Source organism: Bufo bufo, chromosome 5 (assembly GCF_905171765.1).
Source record: "Bufo bufo chromosome 5, aBufBuf1.1, whole genome shotgun sequence".
In the NCBI taxonomy this organism is placed as follows: Eukaryota; Metazoa; Chordata; class Amphibia; order Anura; family Bufonidae; genus Bufo; species Bufo bufo.
The window spans coordinates 3,222,178-3,243,932 of NC_053393.1; the positions used below are offsets into that span (position 1 = coordinate 3,222,178).

General features: G+C 50.1%; 1 protein-coding gene across 1 annotated transcript in view; it reads left to right on the forward strand.

Moving 5' to 3' along the window:
* KIFC2 (kinesin family member C2) overlaps window positions 1-9,491 on the forward strand; it is a 124,772-nt gene extending 115,281 nt beyond the window's left edge. Inside the window, exon 19 of the mRNA XM_040433195.1 lies at window positions 8,866-9,491. Within this exon, the coding sequence (XP_040289129.1) occupies window positions 8,866-8,988 (123 nt within the window). The 3' untranslated portion in view covers window positions 8,989-9,491. The remainder of the gene's footprint in view (window positions 1-8,865) is intronic.
* Window positions 9,492-21,755: the final 12,264 nt, after the last annotated feature.

A 21,755-nucleotide genomic window follows, 5' to 3' on the forward strand; every position in this document is an offset into this window, starting at 1 on the left:
GTCCGACACAGGAGGCCCTGGGTAACAGTCAGCTTATCCCTCTGCCTTAACAACTTTTGGCCCTCTGGAGTCAGACGGGCCTGCTCTTCTGGCCGAGGCCATATCTTGGTCTGGACTGATTCTTTCACTTTCCAAAGGTACTGGCAGCCATTCTGGACCCTCTCCTAATCAGCCAACGTTTTTCCCAGCACCATTGGCACCCCAGACGCCACCCCACTTGAATGTGCCACATCTTGGAACATGGATAATCAACCAAGGTCATGAGTTTCAGTGTCCTCTAGCTCCTCATCAGCACTCTGATCCGACAACCCTACAGGGACTCGGGAGAGTGTGTCGGCGTTGCCGTTCTCCCTACCTGGCCGGAACTTGATGCGGTATTGGTACTTAGAAAGGCGAGCCAACCACCTCTGCTCAGGTGCACCAAGCTTGTCATTCTCCAGATATGCTAACGAGTTGTTGTCCGTCATCACCTGTCAGGTACTCTGTGAACCTTTCTGTCTTGGCCCACACCAGTGCCAGTAGTTCCAATTTAAAGGAGCTACAGTTGTCCGGCTGCCATAGGCAATGACTCTCTCACATCCATCCTGGACTTGGGATAACATGGCCCCCAGACTATGTAGACTTCTGTCAGTGTACAGCAGGAATGGGTTGTCGAACTGCGCATAAGCCAGAATCGGGGCACTGGTCAGCGCCTCCTTCACTGCTTCAAAGGCCTCTTGTTGCCGGGGTCCCCATTCTTTGGACCCCGCAGTGCCCCTTGATAACTCGTTTAACGGGCCCACCAAATGAGCAAATTTGGGTATAAACCTGCTGTAGTAGCCGGCCAGTCCCACGAACGCCCGCACCTCTCGTAGTGTACTCGGCTGGGGCCATTTTTGGACAGCCTCCACCTTTCTGGGGGCTGGTTTTACCCCCCCCCCCCCCCCCCCGGGTGACCAAATGTCCCAAATACTCTATCTGCTGTCGAAACAGTTGCCACTTCTTGGGCTTGATCTGAGCCCATGGTCTTGCAGCTGTCCTAGGACCTGTCGCAGCTTCTGGAGGTGATCCTCAAAAGAGACCCCAAACACTACTATGTTGTCTAGGTATATCAATACTGACTCGAAGTTGAGATCCCCCAGACAGTGCTCCATCAACTGCTGCAATGTTCACTGGGCATTGGAAAGGCCGAATGGCATCCAGTTAAACTCGTAAAGTCCCATAGGTAGGATGAAGGCCGTCTTCGCTTTCTTCTTGGCTATACCAATACCCACTGGCCAGGTCAAGAGTCGAGAATAACTTCGCATGACTCAGGGCGGACAACGACTCTTCAATCCGCGGAAGGGGTAGGCATCACAGACGGTCTAGGCATTCAGCTTCCGATAATCCATGCACAACCGGAGACTCCCATCTTTCTTCTGCACCAAGACTACTGGAGCAGCCCAAGGACTTTGACTCTCCTGGATCACCTGGTTTTCCAACATGCTGGCCACCATGTCCTTCACCTCCTGGTACATTTTAGTCTGGATTTGCCGGTAGCGTTCCCTGATTGGTGCAGCATCGCCGGTGGGGATTTCGTGTTTGATGGCAGACGCACACCCAAAGTCCTTATCATGTCTCGAGAACGCCTCCTGAAATTCCCAAAGGGTGTCTTCCGGCAACTTCTGTTGTCCTGGAGTCAGGGTCTTGCAGTCCACCCCCATCCGGGTCATGATCACTCGACCGTTCCACTCCGCTGTTGGGGGTCTCCCTTTAATGGACCTCTACAGCATAGGTCCAGGCTGATCTCCTCTCTGGCTGTAGCGTGAAGCCCCTTCGTTGAGGGATTTCCCCTTTGGTCATATACACTTTGGACAGCAAGGTATTCCCAGGAATGGTTAACTCTTAGTCTTCAAAGTTGAGGCACCGTACAGGCACACATCCATCCTTCACAATAGCGAGGGCCTGAGCTCCCAGTGGGCGAGTTTGTGTTTCCTCTTGGTACACAGGCTCGATCAGGACCTCCAGTCCATTCAGCTGTGTTCCAGCCCCCACCGGCAGCATCAATATTTGTTCTTGTCAAGATGGGATCTTGACCGGGTTCCTCCACAGCACCTTCATGTGTCCAATGGGCTGACCGGACATGTTGCTCTTTTGCGGACTACAGCTCCTCACCATCTGCTGTAGAAGCTTCTGGGTTGGCCCTTGTGTGGTGGCCTGTTGCCAATACTTCGGCCCTTCTTTGGCATAGAGTTGATGGTCTCGGTCTCTCAGCACATTCATACCTAGTGTCTTATCTTACCTTCTGGCCTTCCAACTCGGCTTCCATAACGGGGCTGCTGGCATACAAGTCGTGTTCCTCACACATAGGGCTTAGCTTTTGGTGTACCGCCACAGGACGCCCAGCTACTGCGGCGGTAGTCAGTTTAATGTCAGCTCAGACTTCTTCTGTTCTGGGCACTCTCTGGCCAAATGGCCGTACTGTCGACATGCCCAGCAGTGGGACCCTCTTTTGACGACCCCCAGCACCTGATTCATCCTGGGTGGAGTGGCACGGGGTGCTGGGATCATTTCCAGAGGCCGGGGTGATCCTGCCTTCATCTGGGACACTTCCAGCCGAAGTTCTCTCAATTCAGTCTACAGGGCCTGGACCACATCCTTTAAGGACTCTGAGTCTTCAGACCCCGACCGGTCCCTTGTAGCATGGGTGCTACTCACTACTCTCACCGCCACAGGCATGTGCTCTTCCTCTCTCTCCACGGCGGCTAGGTAGACGCTGTAGAATGTCATGTCGGCCATTGTCTGAGTCATCACTTGCAATTTGTCCTGTAAGAACTTGTTGGAGAGCCCCACTATGAACTGGTCTTGTAGTAGCCGGTCCACCTCCTGGAAGGCTCCCATGGCCTCTGGGTCTTGCCGCTGTATTTAATTTAACATCTAGGCTATCTCTCTCGGATTCAGGCCTTACCATCAATGTCCGTCTGACGTCGCCCTCTAGAGCCCCCAACGCAACCTCTGCCTGCAGCTCGGGGGTCAGGTTACACATTCTAACTGCACTTCGCACCCTTTTAGTCCAGTCCTGCAACATCATGTTTTTACCGTCAAATTTTGGCAGATGACGCAACAGTACCCCCACGGGAATGTACCCTACTGGAGCGGGCATGGTGGGGGCAAGCTGTATCAGCGGTGTTGGGGCGAGTTGGCCTTGCATTGGCGTGCCCTGAGCTGGTTCCTGGACCGGTGCCATTGGCGCAAGGGGAAGGCCTCCCGCCGCTTTCCCGTCCATAGCGGTTGCTGTATCCTGCCGATTGCGCCAAGATGTAAGCCGTGTACTGGGGTGAGCTCCCCAGAATACAGTGAAGTCATGAACGAGGAAAGCAACCCCAACACCAGCTTTTGCCAAAACAGAATTTTGCTTAAATGTGGCAATGAGAGCGACCACAAATGCTGGGCACATACAATGAATTTACATACACCCTTGTGCTGCACAGCACGGCACCCTCCGATAGATGCAGGAGGAAAATGCGGTTATTTACCTACTGGCGGGCACAACTAAACTGCCACACCTTACCTGTTATTACCCTAAAAAACAAAAACCACTGTATGGGTGTGTGGTACGGGCTAGCCTGCGGTGCAGCACAACAGCTTACAATCTTACAGTGCTCTACAGCAGTGGTCCCCAACCGCCGGGCCCAGGACCAGGCCCTGGAAGAAAAAAAATTGCCGGGCCATGGCAATACAGAGGAGCGGAGACGCCAGGTGCATGCGCGCCCGATGCGCACATCACACTCGCTCGGCTCGCGACAAATTCAGTGGCCAGAGTCAGTGGAGAAGGAGGGAGGGAATCCCTCCCTGCTATGACGCAGCCGCCGCTGAGCCCAATAAAATGAGTGGGCTCTGATGCTGCCCGCACCATTGCCACCAATGAATGTGTGGCTAATATTAAAGGGAGTCTGTCATCAAAGTTTCACCTTTTTAACCCTTCCCATAGCTTTCTAGCAGCCTTACAGTTAATAAAAACGTTACCTTTATGAGCAATCCTGGACTTATAAAAATGGCAAAAAACAACTTAGGGCCCTTTCACACCTGCGTTCTTGTCTTCCGGCATAGAGTTCCGTCGTCGAGGCTCTATGCCGGAAGAATCCTGATCAGGATTATTCCCATGCATTCTGAATGGAGAGAAATCCGTTCAGGATGCATCAGGATGTCTTATGTTCCGGACCGGAACGTTTTTTGGCCGGAGAAAATACCGCAGCATGCTGCGCTTTTTGCTCCTGCCAAAAATCCTAAACACTTGCCGCAAGGCCGGATCCGGAATTAATGCCCATTGAAAGGCATTAATCCGGATCCGGCCTTAAGCTAAACATCGTTTTGGCGCATTTAGCTTTTTCTGAATGGTTACCATGGCTGCCAGGACGCTAAAGTCCTGTTTGCCATGGTAAAGTGTAGTGGGGATCGGGGGAGCAGTATACCTACCGTCCGTGCGGCTCCCGGGGCGCTTCAGAGTGACGTCAGGGCGCCCCACGTGCATGGATGACGTGATCACATGGATCACGTCATCCATGCGCATGGGGCGCTCTGACGTCATTCTGGAGCGCCCCGGGAGCCGCACGGACTGTAAGTATACTGCTCCCCCGCTCCCCACTACTACTATGGCAACCAGGACTTTAATAGCGTCCTGGCTGCCATAGTAACACTGAACGCATTTTGAAGACGGATCCGTCTTCAAATGCTTTCAGTTCACTTGCGGTGTTACGGATCCGGCGGGCACCTCCGGCAAATGGAGTATACGCCGGATCCGGACAACGCAAGTGTGAAAGAGGCCTTAGTAGAATATGCAAATGAGGGCTCGCAAGTGCCCAGGGACGGCGTTACCCTCGTAGGTGCCCAGCTAGCTCAGCCTTATCGTCGCTTCCCCCCGCCCATCCTTTCCCTCTGACCGCCCATCTACTTACTTCTTGTTTCGCCGAGATCCCGCGCCTGCGCATTCAGTCCGTCGGCCGGCGCATGCGCGCTGCGATGCCCATTCCTTGTACGGCATCACAGTAATTAATGCGCATGCGCCGGCCGACAGACTGAATGCGCAGGCGCGGGATCTCGGCGAAACAAGAAGTAAGCAGATGGGCAGTCAGAGGGAAAGGATGGGCGGGGGGAAGCGACGATAAGGCTGAGCTAGCTGGGCACCTACCAGGGTAACGCCGCCCCTGGGCACTTTCGCGAGCCCTCATTTGCATATGCTACTAAGTTGTTTTTTGCCGGTTTTATAAGTCCAGGATTACTCATAAAGGTAAAGTTTTTATTAACTGTAAGGATGCTAGAAAGCTATGGGAAGGGTTAAAAAGGTGAAACTTTGATGACAGACTCCCTCTAAAATAGGAGGAGGGACAGGGGAGGGTTTACCGCTGCGCCGTCTCAGCTAGTGTGCTCGGCGACCTCCTCCTCCTGAGTCTTGTGTTCTCCAGTCCACAGCCAGAAGTGCTCTGAAAAGCAGCCGGCGCAGGTACCCGGCCCAGACCCCGCAAGATTATTAGCCTGCCTCAAATAAAGGCAGGCAAAAAACATGCATCAGGCAGCCGGCAAGATTTGGGGTTAATGTGACTCATTAACCGCAATGTTGCCAGTAGCCATAATTTGAGAAGATGGGGTCACCTATTATTATAGTACATGGTGCTATTACATTAGTACTTCCCATGTACCTCACATTAAAAGTAAGTGGCCCCCAAGCTCCTCATCCAATAACGGGCAACATGGAGTTAACCATTAATGTGCGGTACACATGATGAGGTTAATTACTATTAATGTGAGGCACATGCAGGTCCAAATTGATAAGACAATGTGCCTCATATTAACAGCAAGTTACTCCAGCGTCTACCTGATGCCATTAACCCCATGTTGTCCATTATGTTAAGCGGGGTACTTGACGAGGTTGCTATTAATATGTGACATATGGTTTCATCAATTTAGACTCCATGTGTGTAACCTTATCATACTGTAGTACCCATCACCAACCCACACATTAACCCCATGCTGCTCAATGTCCATTATGTTAAATAATATAATCATAATATATTTTAATATGCACCTTGTATTTTGTTATGCGCGTGAATCAGTCAGCCCCGCCCACCCCCTAAGCCCCGCCCCAGAACCCCCCCACCCCCTGGGAAAATTGCCTTGCATGAAACTGGTCCTTGGTGCAAAAAAGGTTGGGGACCACTGCTCTACAGTATTCCCCCTCCCATAACTGGTCCTGTAGCACGTGCCTGAGTATTCCTTCTGAACAAAACGCCAGCCTGGCTTGAGTTTGTGGGAAGTTTATCGGCTCTCCGTTGTGAAATGTCCCTTTAAGTTATAGAGTCCTTGCAATGAACAATAGCAAACAGAGACCCCATCTAACTGACTACAGGCCTGGTCTCAGTCTCTAGGCGCCAACACTGTGATGAGGTGCGTGCACGATCTTACCGACCCGGGTCTGCTCTGCCTCCGCTGGTGAATCGGAACCGAACAAATGCCTCTCCAACAATCGTGCGGTACCGCAGTGTATGTAGCTTTGCTCCTCAGCGCTCATCAGCGTTCCTGGAAGCAATCCTCGTTCCTCTGTACAGGATCAGTGTCTAGGACACTTCAGCTTCGCTTAGCTGCAGCTCTGGTCACGGAGGTATGCTCCCACACCTGGATGCCGTCGGATCCTCTGCTCTCACAGTTCCTCAGTCTCAGCTTCCTCTAAGATGAATGCTTCCTTTTCCTCTCCAGGCTCTGTGTGTAACTCCACCTCTCAGGAATATGGAGATATACAGTCAGGTCCATAAATATTGGGACATCGACACAAATCTAACATTTTTGGCTCTATACACCACCACAATGGATTTGAAATGAAATGAACAAGATGTGCTTTAACTGCAGACTGTCAGCTTTAATTTGATGGTATTTACATCCAAATCAGGTGAACGGTGCAGGAATTACAGCAGTTACATCTGTGCCTCCCACTTGTTACGGGACCAAAAGTAATGGGACAGAATAATAATCATAAATCAAACTTTCACTTTTTAATACTTGGTTGCAAATCCTTTGCAGTCAATTACAGCCTGAAGTCTGGAACGCATAGACATCACCAGACGCTGGTCTCATCCCTGGTGATGCTCTGCCCGGCCTCTACTGCCACTGTCTTCAGTTCCTGCTTGTTCTTGGGGCATTTTCCCTTCAGTTTTGTCTTCAGCAGTGAAATGCTCAATCGGATTCAGGTCAGGTGATTGACTCGGCCATTGCATAACATTCCACTTCTTTCCCTTAAAAAACGCTTTGTTTGCTTTTGCAGCATGCTTTGGGTCATTGTCCATCTGCACTGTGAAGCGCCATCCAATGAGTTCTGAAGCATTTGGCTGAATATGAGCAGAAAATATTGCCCGAAACACTTCAGAATTCATCCTGCTGCTTTTGTCAGCAGTCACATCATCAATAAATACAAGAGAACCAGTTCCATTGGCAGCCATACATGCCCACGCCATGGCACTACCACCACCATGCTTCACTGATGAGGTGGTATGCTTAGGATCATGAGCAGCTCCTTTCCTTCTCCATACTCTTCTCTTCCCATCACTCTGGTACAAGTTAATCTTGGTCACATCTGTCCATAGGATGTTGTTCCAGAACTGTGAAGGCTTTTTTAGATGTCGTTTGGCAAACTCTAATCTGGCCTTCCTGTTTTTGAGGCTCCCCAATGGTTTACATCTTGTGGTGAACCCTCTGTATTCACTCTGGTGAAGTCTTCTCTTGATTGTTGACTTTGACACACATACACCTACCTCCTGGAGAGTGTTCTTGATCTGGCCAACTGTTGTGAAGGGTGTTTTCTTCACCAGGGAAAGAATTCTTCGGTCATCCACCACAGTTGTTTTCCGTGGTCTTCCGGGTCTTTTGGTGTTGCTGAGCTCACCGCTGCGTTCCTTCTTTTTAAGAATGTTCCAAACAGTTGTTTTGGCCGCGCCTAATGTTTTTGCTATCTCTCTGATGGGTTTGTTTTGTTTTTTCAGCCTAATGATGGCTTGCTTCACTGATAGTGACAGCTCTTTGGATCTCATCTTGAGAGTTGACAGCAACAGATTCATAATGCAAATAGCACACTTGAAATGAACTCTGGACCTTTTATCTGCCCATTGTAATTGGGATAATGAGGGAATAACACACACCTGGCCATGGAACAGCTGAGAAGCCAATTGTCCCATTACTTTTGGTTCCTTAACAAGTAGGAGGCACATATGCAAACTGTTTTAATTCCTACACCGTTCACCTGATTTGGATGTAAATCCCCTCAGATTACAGCTGACAGTCTGCAGGTAAAGCACATCTTGTCCGTTTCATTTCAAATCCATTGTGGTGGTGTATAGAGCCAAACATGTTAGAATTGTGTCGATGTCCCAATATTTATGGACCTGACTGTATGTGCAGTCTGTAGCTGTGTTTAGGAAACAGCGGCATCTTGTGGCCAAACAGAAGAATGTCAGTCCAGATCATTTAATTTAATCTACACAGTGTTCAGACAAGGAGAGCTGTTTCCCCAGCTCACACATGCTGGGAGACGTTATTGTACGGTGATGTATGCAAGGTACACAGAGAATGGTATACAGGGCAGAGCAGGGTACACAGAGAATGGTATACAGGGCAGAGCAGGGTACATAGAGAATGGTATACAGGGCAGAGCAGGGTACACAGAGAATGGTATACAGGGCAGAGCAGGGTACATAGAGAATGGTATACAGGGCAGAGCAGGGTACACAGAGAATGGTATACAGGGCAGAGCAGGGTACACAGAGAATGGTATACAGGGCAGAGCAGGGTACATGAGGGATGGTACGCAGGGCAGAGTACTGTTCTTGGAGGATGGTTTACAGCTCATGTCTTCTCCTGTTGCAGGTGTCGCCGCTGGAGAGTAACCTCGGTGAGACGGTCTGCTCCCTGAACTTTGCCCAGAGGGTCTGTAAGGTGGAGCTGGGCCCAGCCTCCCGGAGGATTGATGTAGGCAGGTCGGAGATATGAGTGCGTCCTGGTATCATGGTGGATGCCAGATGCCCAGTATACAAGAGGGGTACGTCTCTCCTGCCTGGAGCCCATCATGATAAAAAAAAACATGGACTCTGCATTAATGATCCTTCATGTGCAGCGCCAAACTAAGCCAATATAGACAATGGCAGAGCTGAGGGTCATCTCCTTCCTCCTCAGTGCCAAAGATGGAGACCTGTCCCAAAACTGGGTGCATGAGGGCAATGACTGCTACTGTACAGGGGACACTAACTCATGCAAAATCCCTAACCAGCAATGAGAAGGAATGAAGCAGAGATGGGACAGAGATCAGATGCACAGTGTCATCATGAGAAGGATCAGGTGGCACCAGAATCAAGGACAGTACATCGCCAGGGGGCACAGCCGGAGGCTGCTTCATTATCACAAACTTAACTTCTGAATGTCTGTGTTCTCTCCAAACCAGTCTGTCCCCTCCTCTACTCCTCTGTCCTCTTCCAGGCTCCTATCCTCCTCCAGACTCCTGTCTCTTCCTCCAGGCTCCTCTGTCCACTTCCAGGCTCCTTTGTCCCCTCCCTCAGGCGCCCCTTTACTCCCCCAGACTCCTCTGTCCTCTTCCAGGCTCCCCAGTCCACCTCCAGACTCCTCTGTCTCCTGCTCCAGGCTCTCCTGTCCTACTACATGCTCCCTTTACTTCCCTGCCCCCCTCCGGGCTCCTCTGTCCTCTTTCAGGCTCCTCTGTCCAACTCCAGGCTTCTCTGTCTCTGTCCTCTTCCAGGCTCCTCTGTCCTCTTCCAGGCTCCTCTATCCTCCTCCATGCTTCTCTTTCCTCCTGACCTCCCTCTGTCCTCCTCCAGGTTCTTCTGTCCTCCTCCAGGCTCCTCTGTCTCTATCCTGCTTCAGGCTCCTGTGTCCTCCTCCAGGGTCCTCCTGACCTCCCCCTGTCCCCATCCAGACCCCTTTATCCTCATCCAGGCTCCTCTGTCCTCCTCCTGACCTCCCTCTGTCCTCCTCCAGAACCCTCTGTCCTCGTCCAGACCCCTTTATTTTCCTCCAGGCTTCTCTGTCCTCCTCCAGACCCCTCTATCCTCCTCCAGACTCCTCTGTCATCCTCCTGACTTCCTCTGTCCTCCAGGCTCCTCTGTCATCCTCCTGACCTGCCTCTGCCCCCCCCCCTGCTCTTCTGTCCTCCTCCAGGCTCCTCTGTAATCCTCCTAACCTCCCTCTGTCCTCCTCCAGGCTCCTCTGCCCTCCTCCAGGCTCCTCTGTCATCCTCCTGACCTCCCTCTGCCCCCCCAGGCTCTTCTGTCCTCCTCCTGACCTCCCTCTGTCCTCCTCCAGGCTCCTCTGCCCTCCTCCAGGCTCCTCTGTCCTCCTCCTGACCTCCCTCTGTCCTCCTCCAGGCTCCTCTGTCATCCTCCTGACCTCCCTCTGCCCCCCCCCCCCCCCAGGCTCTTCTGTCCTCCTCCTGACCTCCCTCTGTCCTCCTCCAGGCTCCTCTGTCATCCTCCTGATCTCCCTCTGTCCTCCTCCAGGCTCCTCTGTCATCCTCCTGATCTCCCTCTGTCCTCCTCCAGGCTCCTCTGTCATCCTCCTGATCTCCCTCTGTCCTCCTCCAGGCTCCTCTGTCATCCTCCTGATCTCCCTCTGTCCTCCTCCAGGCTCCTCTGTCATCCTCCTGACCTCCCTCTGCCCCCCCAGGCTCTTCTGACCTCCCTTTGTCCTCCTCCAGGCTCCTCTGTGATCCTCCTGACCTCCCTCTGCCCCCCCAGGCTCTTCTGTCCTCCTCCTGACCTCCCTCTGCCCCCCCCCCCTGCTCTTCTGTCCTCCTCCAGGCTCCTCTGTCATCCTCCTAACCTCCCTCTGTCCTCCTCCAGGCTCATCTGCCCTCCTCCAGGCTCCTCTGTCATCCTCCTGACCTCCCTCTGCCCCCCCCCAGGCTCTTCTGTCCTCCTCCTGACCTCCCTCTGTCCTCCAGGCTCCTCTGTCATCCTCCTGACCTCCCTCTGCCCCCCCAGGCTCTTCTGTCCTCCTCCTGACCTCCCTCTGTCCTCCTCCAGGCTCCTCTGTCATCCTCCTGATCTCCCTCTGTCCTCCTCCAGGCTCCTCTGTCCTCCTCCAGGCTCCTCTGTCATCCTCCTGATTTCCCTCTGCCAACCCCCCCCCCCAGGCTTTTCTGACCTCCCTCTGTCCTCCTCCAGGCTCCTCTGCCCTCCTCCAGGCTGCTCTGTCATCCTCCTGACCTCCCTCTGCCCCCCCCCCCCCAGGCTCTTCTGTCCTCCTCCTGACCTCCCTCTGTCCTCCTCCAGGCTCCTCTGTCATCCTCCTGATCTCCCTCTGTCCTCCTCCAGGCTCCTCTGTCCTCCTCCAGGCTCCTCTGTCATCCTCCTGATTTCCCTCTGCCAACCCCCCCCCCCTTCCCCAGGCTTTTCTGACCTCCCTCTGTCCTCCTCCAGGCTCCTCTGTCCTCCTCCAGGCTCCTCTGTCATCCTCCTCATCTCCCTCTGTCCTCCTCCAGGCTCCTCTGTCATGCTCCGGACCTCCCTCTGTCCCCTTCCAGCCTCCTCTGTCATCCTCCTGACCTCCCTCTGTCCCCCCAGGCTCTTCTGTCATCCTCCTGACCTCCCTCTGTCCCCCCAGGCTCCTCTGTCCTCCTCCTGACCTCCCTCTGTCCCCCTCTAGACCCGTTCTTCCTTACTGTCAACAGGTGGGAGAAGGGTTTCATTTTCCACGTCCATCCTCTTTAGGGCGATCTGATCCAGGCGACAGTCTTGCATGATCCGCATCAGGACCCATTCCCATGAGCGGTGCTATATTAACCCTATAGGTGCTGAGCGCATGCAAAACTTCACCCTCCATGTATCTGAACTGCACTGATAATGAGACGTCAGCGGAGGGGTTCAGGACGGCCCTATCGTCACCCACATATTGCTTTGTAGATTGTTTGTTTTACGGTTTTATGTGCTGATACTGTGACACTTATGCCTCAGTCTTATACTCCAGTCACATCCAGAGCTGCTCTCATCTTTGTTTGCTGCCTTTAGAAACATCTTGAGTTTTATCTATTATTTATTTTTAAGCGCCATTATTTCTATGTACATCCAGTTGGGGTTAAACAGAAATCAAAAACACAGTAAACAAAAAACTATTGACAGACTGGTGCAGAGGGGTAGAGGACCCTGCCCGCAAGAGCTTACAATCTATAAGATAATGTATCTATGTAACAACTACAGGACTGTGAGCGCAGCTCTGGATGTGACTATAGGTTCAGTCATGATCTGAGAGTAGAATTGTGAGCACAGCTCTGGATGTGACTATAGGTTCAGTCATGATTTGAGAGTAGAATTGTGAGCGCAGCTATGGATGTGACTATAGGTTCAGTCATGATCTGAGAGTAGAATTGTGAGCGCAGCTCTGGATGTAACTATAGGTTCAGTCATGATCTGAGAGTAGAATTGTGAGCACAGCTCTGGATGTAACTATAGGTTCAGTCATGATCTGAGAGTAGAATTGTGAGCGCAGCTCTGGATGTGACTATAGGTTCAGTTATGATCTAAGAGTAGAATTGTGAGCGCAGCTCTGGATGTGACTATAGGCTCAGTCATGATCTGAGAGTAAGATTGTGATTATAGGATACAATGGAACTTTCTATGCAGCTCTGGGTGTGACTGGACGTAAGATATAATTAATCAGTTGAGGGACATCTTGTTACAATGTATCAGCCTTCACACTGAGACCACGCCCCCTGATGAGGATGTGTGACAGGTTCTGTCGCCCTCCGCATGCCGCAGACCAGGACTGTATTTAATGAGCCGCTGCACTGTTATCCTGTCTGGACACAATGTGTTTTGTAATTCTCGATTCCTGAATAAAACGTGACTCTCATCATTCTCTGCATCCATCACCGGTGAGGGACCATCATCCCCCCCCAAACATGGCGCATCAGAGTCCCTGCACCACGCAGAGACGGTGACCGATAGGATGGCGAAATGACAGGGATATGTCCCACAGTCATCTGGATACTACACACCCCGAGCTCAGCTCCTGTGACACAGGAGAGACTGAACAGAACCTGGTGCCACTCAGCAGAACACACTCTGTGCAGGGACTGAACAAGCAGAGAATGCTGGGATATTTCTGCTCTGAAGCTGCAAAATAGTGAGTGCAGCTCTGGAGTATAATACAGGATGTAACTGAGGATCAGTACAGGATAAGTAATGTATGTACACAGTGACTGCACCAGCAGAATAGTGAGTGCAGCTCTGGAGTATAATACAGGATGTAACTCAGGATCAGTACAGGATAAGTAATGTATGTACACAGTGACTGCAGCAGCAGAATAGTGAGTGCAGCTCTGGAGTATAATACAGGATGTAACTCAGGATCAGTACAGGATAAGTAATGTAATGTACACAGTGAATGCACCAGCAGAATAGTGAGTGCAGCTCTGGAGTATAATACAGCAGGATGTAACTCAGGATCAGTACAGGATAAGTAATGTATGTACACAGTGACTGCACCAGCAGAATAGTGAGTGCAGCTCTGGAGTATAATACAGGATCTAACTCATGATCAGTACAGGATAAGTAATGTATGTACACAGTGACTGCACCAGCAGAATAGTGAGTGCAGCTCTGGAGTATAATACAGGATGTAACTCAGGATCAGTACAGGATAAGTAATGTATGTACTCAGTGACTGCACCAGCAGAATAGTGAGTGCAGCTCTGGAGTATAATACAGGATGTAACTCAGGATCAGTACTGGATAAGTCATGTATGTACACAGTGACTGCACCAGCAGAATAGTGAGTGCAGCTCTGGAGTATAATACAGGATGTAACTCAGGATCAGTACAGGATAAGTAATGTATGTACACAGTGACTGCACCAGCAGAATAGTGAGTGCAGCTCTGGAGTATAATACATGATGTAACTCAGGATCAGTACAGGATAAGTAATGTATGTACACAGTGACTGCACCAGCAGAATAGTGAGTGCAGCTCTGGAGTATAATACAGGATGTAACTCAGGATCAGTACAGGATAAGTAATGTATGTACATCGTGACTGCACCAGCAGAATAGTGAGTGCAGCTCTGGAGTATAATACAGGATGTAACTCAGGATCAGTACAGGATAAGTAATGTATGTACACAGTGACTGCACCAGCAGAACAGTGAGTGCAGCTCTGGAGTATAATACAGGATGTAACTCAGGATCAGTACAGGATAAGTAATGTATGTACACAGTGACTCCACCAGCAGAATAGTGAGTGCAGCTCTGGGGTATAATACAGGATGTAACTCAGGATTAGTACAGGATAAGTAATGTATGTACACAGTGACTGCACCAGCAGAATAGTGAGTGCAGCTCTGGAGTATAATACAGGATGTAACTCAGGATCAGTACAGGATAAGTAATGTATGTACACAGTGACTGCACCAGCAGAATAGTGAGTGCAGCTCTGGAGTATAATACAGGATGTAACTCAGGATCAGTACAGGATAAGTAATGTATTTACACAGTGACTGCACCAGCAGAATAGTGAGTGCAGCTCTGGAGTATAATACAGGATGTAACTCAGGATCAGTACAGGATAAGTAATGTATGTACACAGTGACTGCACCAGCAGAATAGTGAGTGCAGCTCTGGAGTATAATACAGGATGTAACTCAGGATCAGTACAGGATAAGTAATGTATGTACACAGTGACTGCACCAGCAGTATAGTGAGTGCAGCTCTGGGGTATAATGCAGGATGCAACTCAGGATCAGTACAGGATAAGTAATGTATGTACACAGTGACTGCACCAGCAGAATAGTGAGTGCAGCTCTGGAGTATAATACAGGATATACCTCAGGATCAGTACAGGATAAGTAATGTATGTACACAGTGACTGCCCCAGCAGAATAGTGAGTGCCGCTCTGGAGTATAATACAGGATGTAACTCAGGATCAGTACAGGATAAGTAATGTATGTACACAGTGACTGCAGCAGCAGAATAGTGAGTGCAGCTCTGGAGTATAATACAGGATGTAACTCAGGATCAGTACAGGATAAGTAATGTAATGTACACAGTGAATGCACCAGCAGAATAGTGAGTGCAGCTCTGGAGTATAATACAGCAGGATGTAACTCAGGATCAGTACAGGATAAGTAATGTATGTACACAGTGACTGCACCAGCAGAATAGTGAGTGCAGCTCTGGAGTATAATACAGGATCTAACTCATGATCAGTACAGGATAAGTAATGTATGTACACAGTGACTGCACCAGCAGAATAGTGAGTGCAGCTCTGGAGTATAATACAGGATGTAACTCAGGATCAGTACAGGATAAGTAATGTATGTACTCAGTGACTGCACCAGCAGAATAGTGAGTGCAGCTCTGGAGTATAATACAGGATGTAACTCAGGATCAGTACTGGATAAGTCATGTATGTACACAGTGACTGCACCAGCAGAATAGTGAGTGCAGCTCTGGAGTATAATACAGGATGTAACTCAGGATCAGTACAGGATAAGTAATGTATGTACACAGTGACTGCACCAGCAGAATAGTGAGTGCAGCTCTGGAGTATAATACATGATGTAACTCAGGATCAGTACAGGATAAGTAATGTATGTACACAGTGACTGCACCAGCAGAATAGTGAGTGCAGCTCTGGAGGATAACACAGGATGTAACTCAGGATCAGTACAGGATAAGTAATGTATGTACACAGTGACTGCACCAGCAGAATAGTGAGTGTAGCTCTGGAGGATAATACAGGATGTAACTCTGGATCAGTACAGGATAAGTAATGTATGTACACAGTGACTGCACCAGCAGAATAGTGAGTGCAGCTCTGGAGTATAATACAGGATGTAACTCAGGATCAGTACAGGATAAGTAATGTATGTGCACAGTGACTGCACCAGCAGAATAGTGAGTGCAGCTCTGGAGTATAATACAGGATGTAACTCAGGATCAGTACAGGATAAGTAATGTATGTACACAGTGACTGCACCAGCAGAATAGTGAGTGCAGCTCTGGAGTATAATACAGGATGTAACTCAGGATCTGTACAGGATAAGTAATGTATGTACACAGTGACTGCACCAGCAGAATAGTAAGTGCAGCTCTGGAGTATAATACAGGATGTAATTTAGGATCAGTACAGTATAAGTAATATATGTACACAGTGACTGCACCAGCAGAATAGTGAGTGCAGCTCTGAAGTGTAAAACAAAACATGCAATGCAACAGCTCTCTGCAAACCAAATAAAGTACAAAAATGCACAATAATTGCCAGTACTATACCCATAAACTAGAGATGCTTGGCAAATCACCTTGTACAAAATTATCTGAGCCCGTCTGCCGCATGTCAAGGCGATCTCTGTAAGACGGGTCCTAACACTAAATTCTACCTGTTATGTGCCATACAATTCAGGGAGTGTAGGTTCCACATGCATGCTGGGCCTGCTTTAATATCTGTCATTTTTGGTGCCAAAATGGCCTCCATTACCGTATATCCAAGGAATGCAGGTACCAACCTGCATGCCGGGCCTACTCCACACCACTCCTGGTGCCAAATGGCCACCATAGAATGCAATGAGAGTCCACCCTATACCTCTCCTGGTGCCAAATGGCTTCCAGTGAGTGAGGGGCAGCAGGCCAAGCTATATACCAATTAAAATCAGCCTATGGGGCAGACGAGCTGGTCAGGAATGATTTATACTGTAAAAAAACATTTCCCTGGTTTGGTTCCAAGGTAGATAGATATCTAGAGATTGGTGGAGAACATGCCGGATTCCAGTATAGATATGGAAATATGTGAACGAGGCTCAGAATTCAACTGCCTCACTAATATTCCAAGATTCAACACACAAGGGCAAACTGAGAAAGGGGGGGATATGCTCAATAAAATGTAACTTTTAATAAGATACGCAATAAAATACACCTCAGGGATGCATCAACATAACAAAGAATGGAGGGGTCCAATCTTGGTACCCCAATACTGGTAGTAAGAAAATACATCTGCTACACCTGGGAGGGTGCACGCGGTCTTACCAGACCAACCAGACGGCTAAGATCAGTGCAGGAAGATGATCCGTTTGACTTGGGTAATGCCTGGTCCAGAGGACGTCCCGTGGTGGCAGTGATGGAACTGTGCCCTATCTCACCCTAAAGAAAGGGGAAGGGGACTGCTCCCATACTGCCTATCTACACAGAGCACCCGCCCCGAAAGGGGCGACCCCGTCCGGATACCTGTCCCTATCTGGGACCTGATCTCTAATACTAAAAATATGCGTTCCTTCAGACCTCCCGACGAGGCACGTTTCTGTCGTGTTGACTCCTCAGGGGAAGATGGTACACATCGGAAGAACAAAGTATGAAACCGCAGGTAAAACAGACCCCGCAGCAAAAAAGCTCCTGCAGTTTTAGGAAGAACTTGTAGACGGTCACCCCCGATATTGGGATGCAGTTCTGCAGAGGGATGGATGTTCCTCTGCTGGTCGGTGGGTGAGGATACGATGGTCCTCACTAAAGGTAGTGTCCCTATAGTTTGGGGGAATATACTAATCATCTACCAGCCACACTGATACATACCTCTGTGGGCTTCAAACAAGACCCAAGCGCGCCTTTCCTAGAAGGACCGCCCTGCGATCATCTGCTCCGGCGTCTGATGTCACACGCATGCGCCGCGCGCGACACGTCAGACACCGGCGCCGACACCACGTGATACAGGCGGCCAGTCACAATCGCGGGGAGGCAGCTATGGGGGTTGCCTAGAGAACGGTAGGTAGGCAACCATACAGAGCGCTCACAATGTAGCGCGTCCATAGTTACGCTGTGACCCAGAATCGCAGCAAGGCAACAATGGCATTTATTGTACGGACACAAAGAACAGGGTCCATCATGGAGAGGACTAGGACATGAAGCCACATACCATATACATATGATACCAATTAAGGAGTTAGTATTCCATCCCCCCCAGAAGAAACCTCGGAGGGGGTTTAAATAAAACTGCCAAAATCAAGCCTCTCATTAAGACCCAGGGGGCGGAGGTCTTCAAACAGAATATCCAGCGTGATTCGCGCTGGAGAAGATTCTTATCCATGAATGGAGGCTCGACAAGATCAATGCCCACAAATCTCAATTGGGCTCTGCCATTATAGACTGTGTGTCCATGCTTGGACATCGGGGTATCCCCCAGGTGTGAGATGTCCCCCAGGTGTTCCCTCCTAAATTCACGTATGATTTTCCCTATGTACGCCATCCCACATTCGCAGTGAATGCGATATATAACTCCTCTGGACCTGCATGAAATGTGGGATAGATACGTTGTATAATTTGGTTGACCTGTTTAGACCCCCTCTCAAAGTTAGTGACAATTCTTAACACTTTGGCCTCAGGAGTAGAGGTTTGATAAGGGGTTAACAGGGAGGCTGCCTGATAAGCGGACCTGAGGACGTGGTCGGGGTATCCCCTTGACAAAAACCTCATCCTCAAGTCAGTCACCTGAGTGATGAACTCATGCTTGTCTGAACAATTACGCCTCAGTCGGAGATATTGACCCCTTGGAATCCCCCTCCGGAGTGGGGGTGGGTGACTACTCTCCCATCTCAGGAGGGAATTCGTGGAGTTCGCCTTCCTATAGATAGAAGCATCTAATTCACCCCTGTTATTCTTTGTGACCCTAATATCCAGGAAGGGTAGACTAGTGGGGTGCGAGTCACAAGTAAGATGCATCCCAATCTGGTTGAGGTGCCTGTTAACCCCTAATCAAACCTCTACTCCTGAGGCTAAAGTGTTAAGAATTGTCACAAAATTTGAGAGGGTGTCGGGATTCGAACCCGTGACCAGCCACATCCCAGGCGGTAGCTGCTTACTAGGCTACCATCCTCTCAGGACATTTCTGAAGCCCATTAGTTAACCTCAGTCTTGCCAAGCCTTGCTCATCACCCTTGATTCCCCACACCTGGTACTTCCCTATATAAGTCCAGCCCCTTGCACTCCAGTTTGCTGATTATTGAGCTCCTGAGCCTTGATCAAGCTTCTCCTCATCTGCTGCTCTTGCTACTACTGGAAGTCCACTGCTGACCAGGAATTGCCTACCGACTACTCTTCTGCTTTGTCCCTACCTACTGAACTGCTACCACCGTTGCCATCCGGATTGTCTGACCACGCTTACTGCCGCCTGCCCTGACCCACTGCCTGCCTACCGACTACGCCTCTGCTTTGTCCCTACCTACTGAACTACTACCACCGTTGCCATCCGGATTGTCTGACCACACTTACTGCCGCCTGCCCTGACCCACCGCCTGCCTACCGACTACTCTTCTGCCTTATCCCTAACTACTGAACTACTACCACCATTGCCATCCGGATTGTCTGACCACCCTTACTGCCGCCTGCCCTGACCCACCGCCTGCCTACCGACTACGCCTCTGCCAGACTTCCTGCACCTGCTACCTGCCTGCGGTCCTTGCCACTGGACTCCACTCCTACCTCCAGCCAGCGGTCCTCTGACTCAGGTGAGCCTGTAGGACTGTTACAGAGGGGGTCTAAACAGGTCAAACAAATTATACAACGTCATTGGGAGGTCCTCAAAATGGACCCTGACTTGGACGAGGTATGAGGAGAACACCCCCAGATTACTTACAGACGGGGGCGCAATCTGCATGACAAACTCGTGCACAGCCATTTTTCCTCCAACGTGACGCAATCCACCTGGCTGCGGTCAAAGACGGTGGGCCGTCACAAGTGTGGCAACTGCGTATACGGTGTAAACATATACAAACTACAGAATCCTTTGTGAGTTCAGTTCCAGGCAAACAGTACTCTACCCCACAGGTCTAGAGGAGTTATATATCGCATTCACTGCGAATGTGGGATGGCGTACATAGGGAAAACCATACGTGAATTTAGGAGGAGGATAGGGGAACACCTGGGGGACATCTCACACCTGGGGGATACCCCGATGTCCAAGCATGGACGCACAGTCCATAATGGCAGAGCCCAATTGAGATTTATGGGCATTGATCTTGTCGAGCCTCCATTCAGGGGAGGCGACCGGGATAAGAATCTTCTCCAGCGGGAATCACGCTGGATATTCTGTTTGAAGACCTCCGCCCCCTGGGTCTTAATGTGAGGCTTGATTTTGGCAGGTTTTTTTTAAACCCCCTCCGAGGTTTCTTCTGGGGGGGAATGGAATACTAACTCCTTAATTGGTATCATATTTATATGGTATGTGGCTTCATGTCCTCGTCCTCTCCATGATGGACCCTGTTCTTTGTATCCGTGCAATAAATGCCATTGTTACCTTGCTGCGATTCTGGGTCACAGCGTAACTATGGACGCGCTAGATTGTGAGCGCTCTGTATGGTTGCCTACCTACCGTTCTCTAGGCAACCTCAATAGCCGCCTCCCCGCGATTGTGACTGGCCGCCTGTGCAGCCAGCCAGTAGCACAGGGGCCACAAGTGAGGTGCACAGTCGGCCGATGAGGGGCCAAATAATAACACACAGTTCATCAGTTTACTCCCGGTTAGCAGAAAGCCTCCCTGGGCCGTCAGCACAGTGTTGAGGTGGACAGCACGAAATCCTCCGGGGCACGCTCTGTGGTAGGAAGCATCAGCCAAGATGGTGGTTGAGGTGCCCTTGATGTTAGGGGTGCTTAGGGTGCTTGTTGTGGCTGAGTCCCTGGATGGTTTTTGTCGTGATGCCAGTACCGTTAATGGTGGTACAACCATTAGTGGTAATAATGAGGTAGACAGTGGTGAGATGCAACTCACAACTTTTACTGGTGATGACTTTGGTTGCAGCAGTACAAACATGCAGTCTCTGGATGATACAGAGTTAATTCTGCAAATCCACTGTTTCTAGGCTTTTTAGGTTTGACTTGGAGCAGTGGGTTAGGTGTACCTGGTTCCTGTTAATGTGCTCAGTCCTATTCCTTGTCCTTTCCCTACAAGCTGAACATTGGGGACAGGTAAACTCATCTGTGTCTTAGAAGTTTGGTGTGGCTGCCAGAAGCTATAAGTCCTCCACCATGCAAAGGTGTCTGTGGCCCTCAATAATGGCTCTTATCACCGATGATTCCTTAGGAAAGCTTGTTTCTATTCCAGGGAGGCAAACTCTTCTCCTACTGGTCAGGGATGCAAGTCTACAGTCCGGCCACATAAGGAAAACGCTCTTCTGCGCCTCACATCTGAGTATCACCTCTTAGCGGAGTCGGCTCCACTCACTAATCTGTGTCATGGAGTCTTCACTCTACATTCTCTCCCACTAATCTGATCTGATCTCCTCAGATCTGCATCCATTCTCAACCCTGAACTCCACTCTGGTCTGATCTCCTCAGAGAGACCTCTAACTAGACCTGACCTAAGTTTTATCCCCATCTAGTGGTGGGATGTATAAATTACACCTAATCTGCCTGGTAACAGGGATTTTGCAGATACATTAATACAAAGTCATACAATACTGCACAATACAATTGTTAAGACAAAAAGTGCTTTTAAGCAGTGCCCACACACACGTAGTGGGACGCTGCACCTGTATCACGTGGTGTCGGCGCCGGTGTCTGACGTGTCGCGCGCGGCGCATGCGTGTGACGTCAGACGCCGGAGCAGATGTTCGCAGGGCGGTCCTTCTAGGAAAGGCGCGCTTAGGTCTTATTTAAATCCCACAGAGGTATGTATCAGTGTGGCTGGTAGATGATTAGTATATTCCCCAAAACTATAGGAACACTACCTTTAGTGAAGACGATCATATCCTCACACACCGACCAGCAGAGGAACAT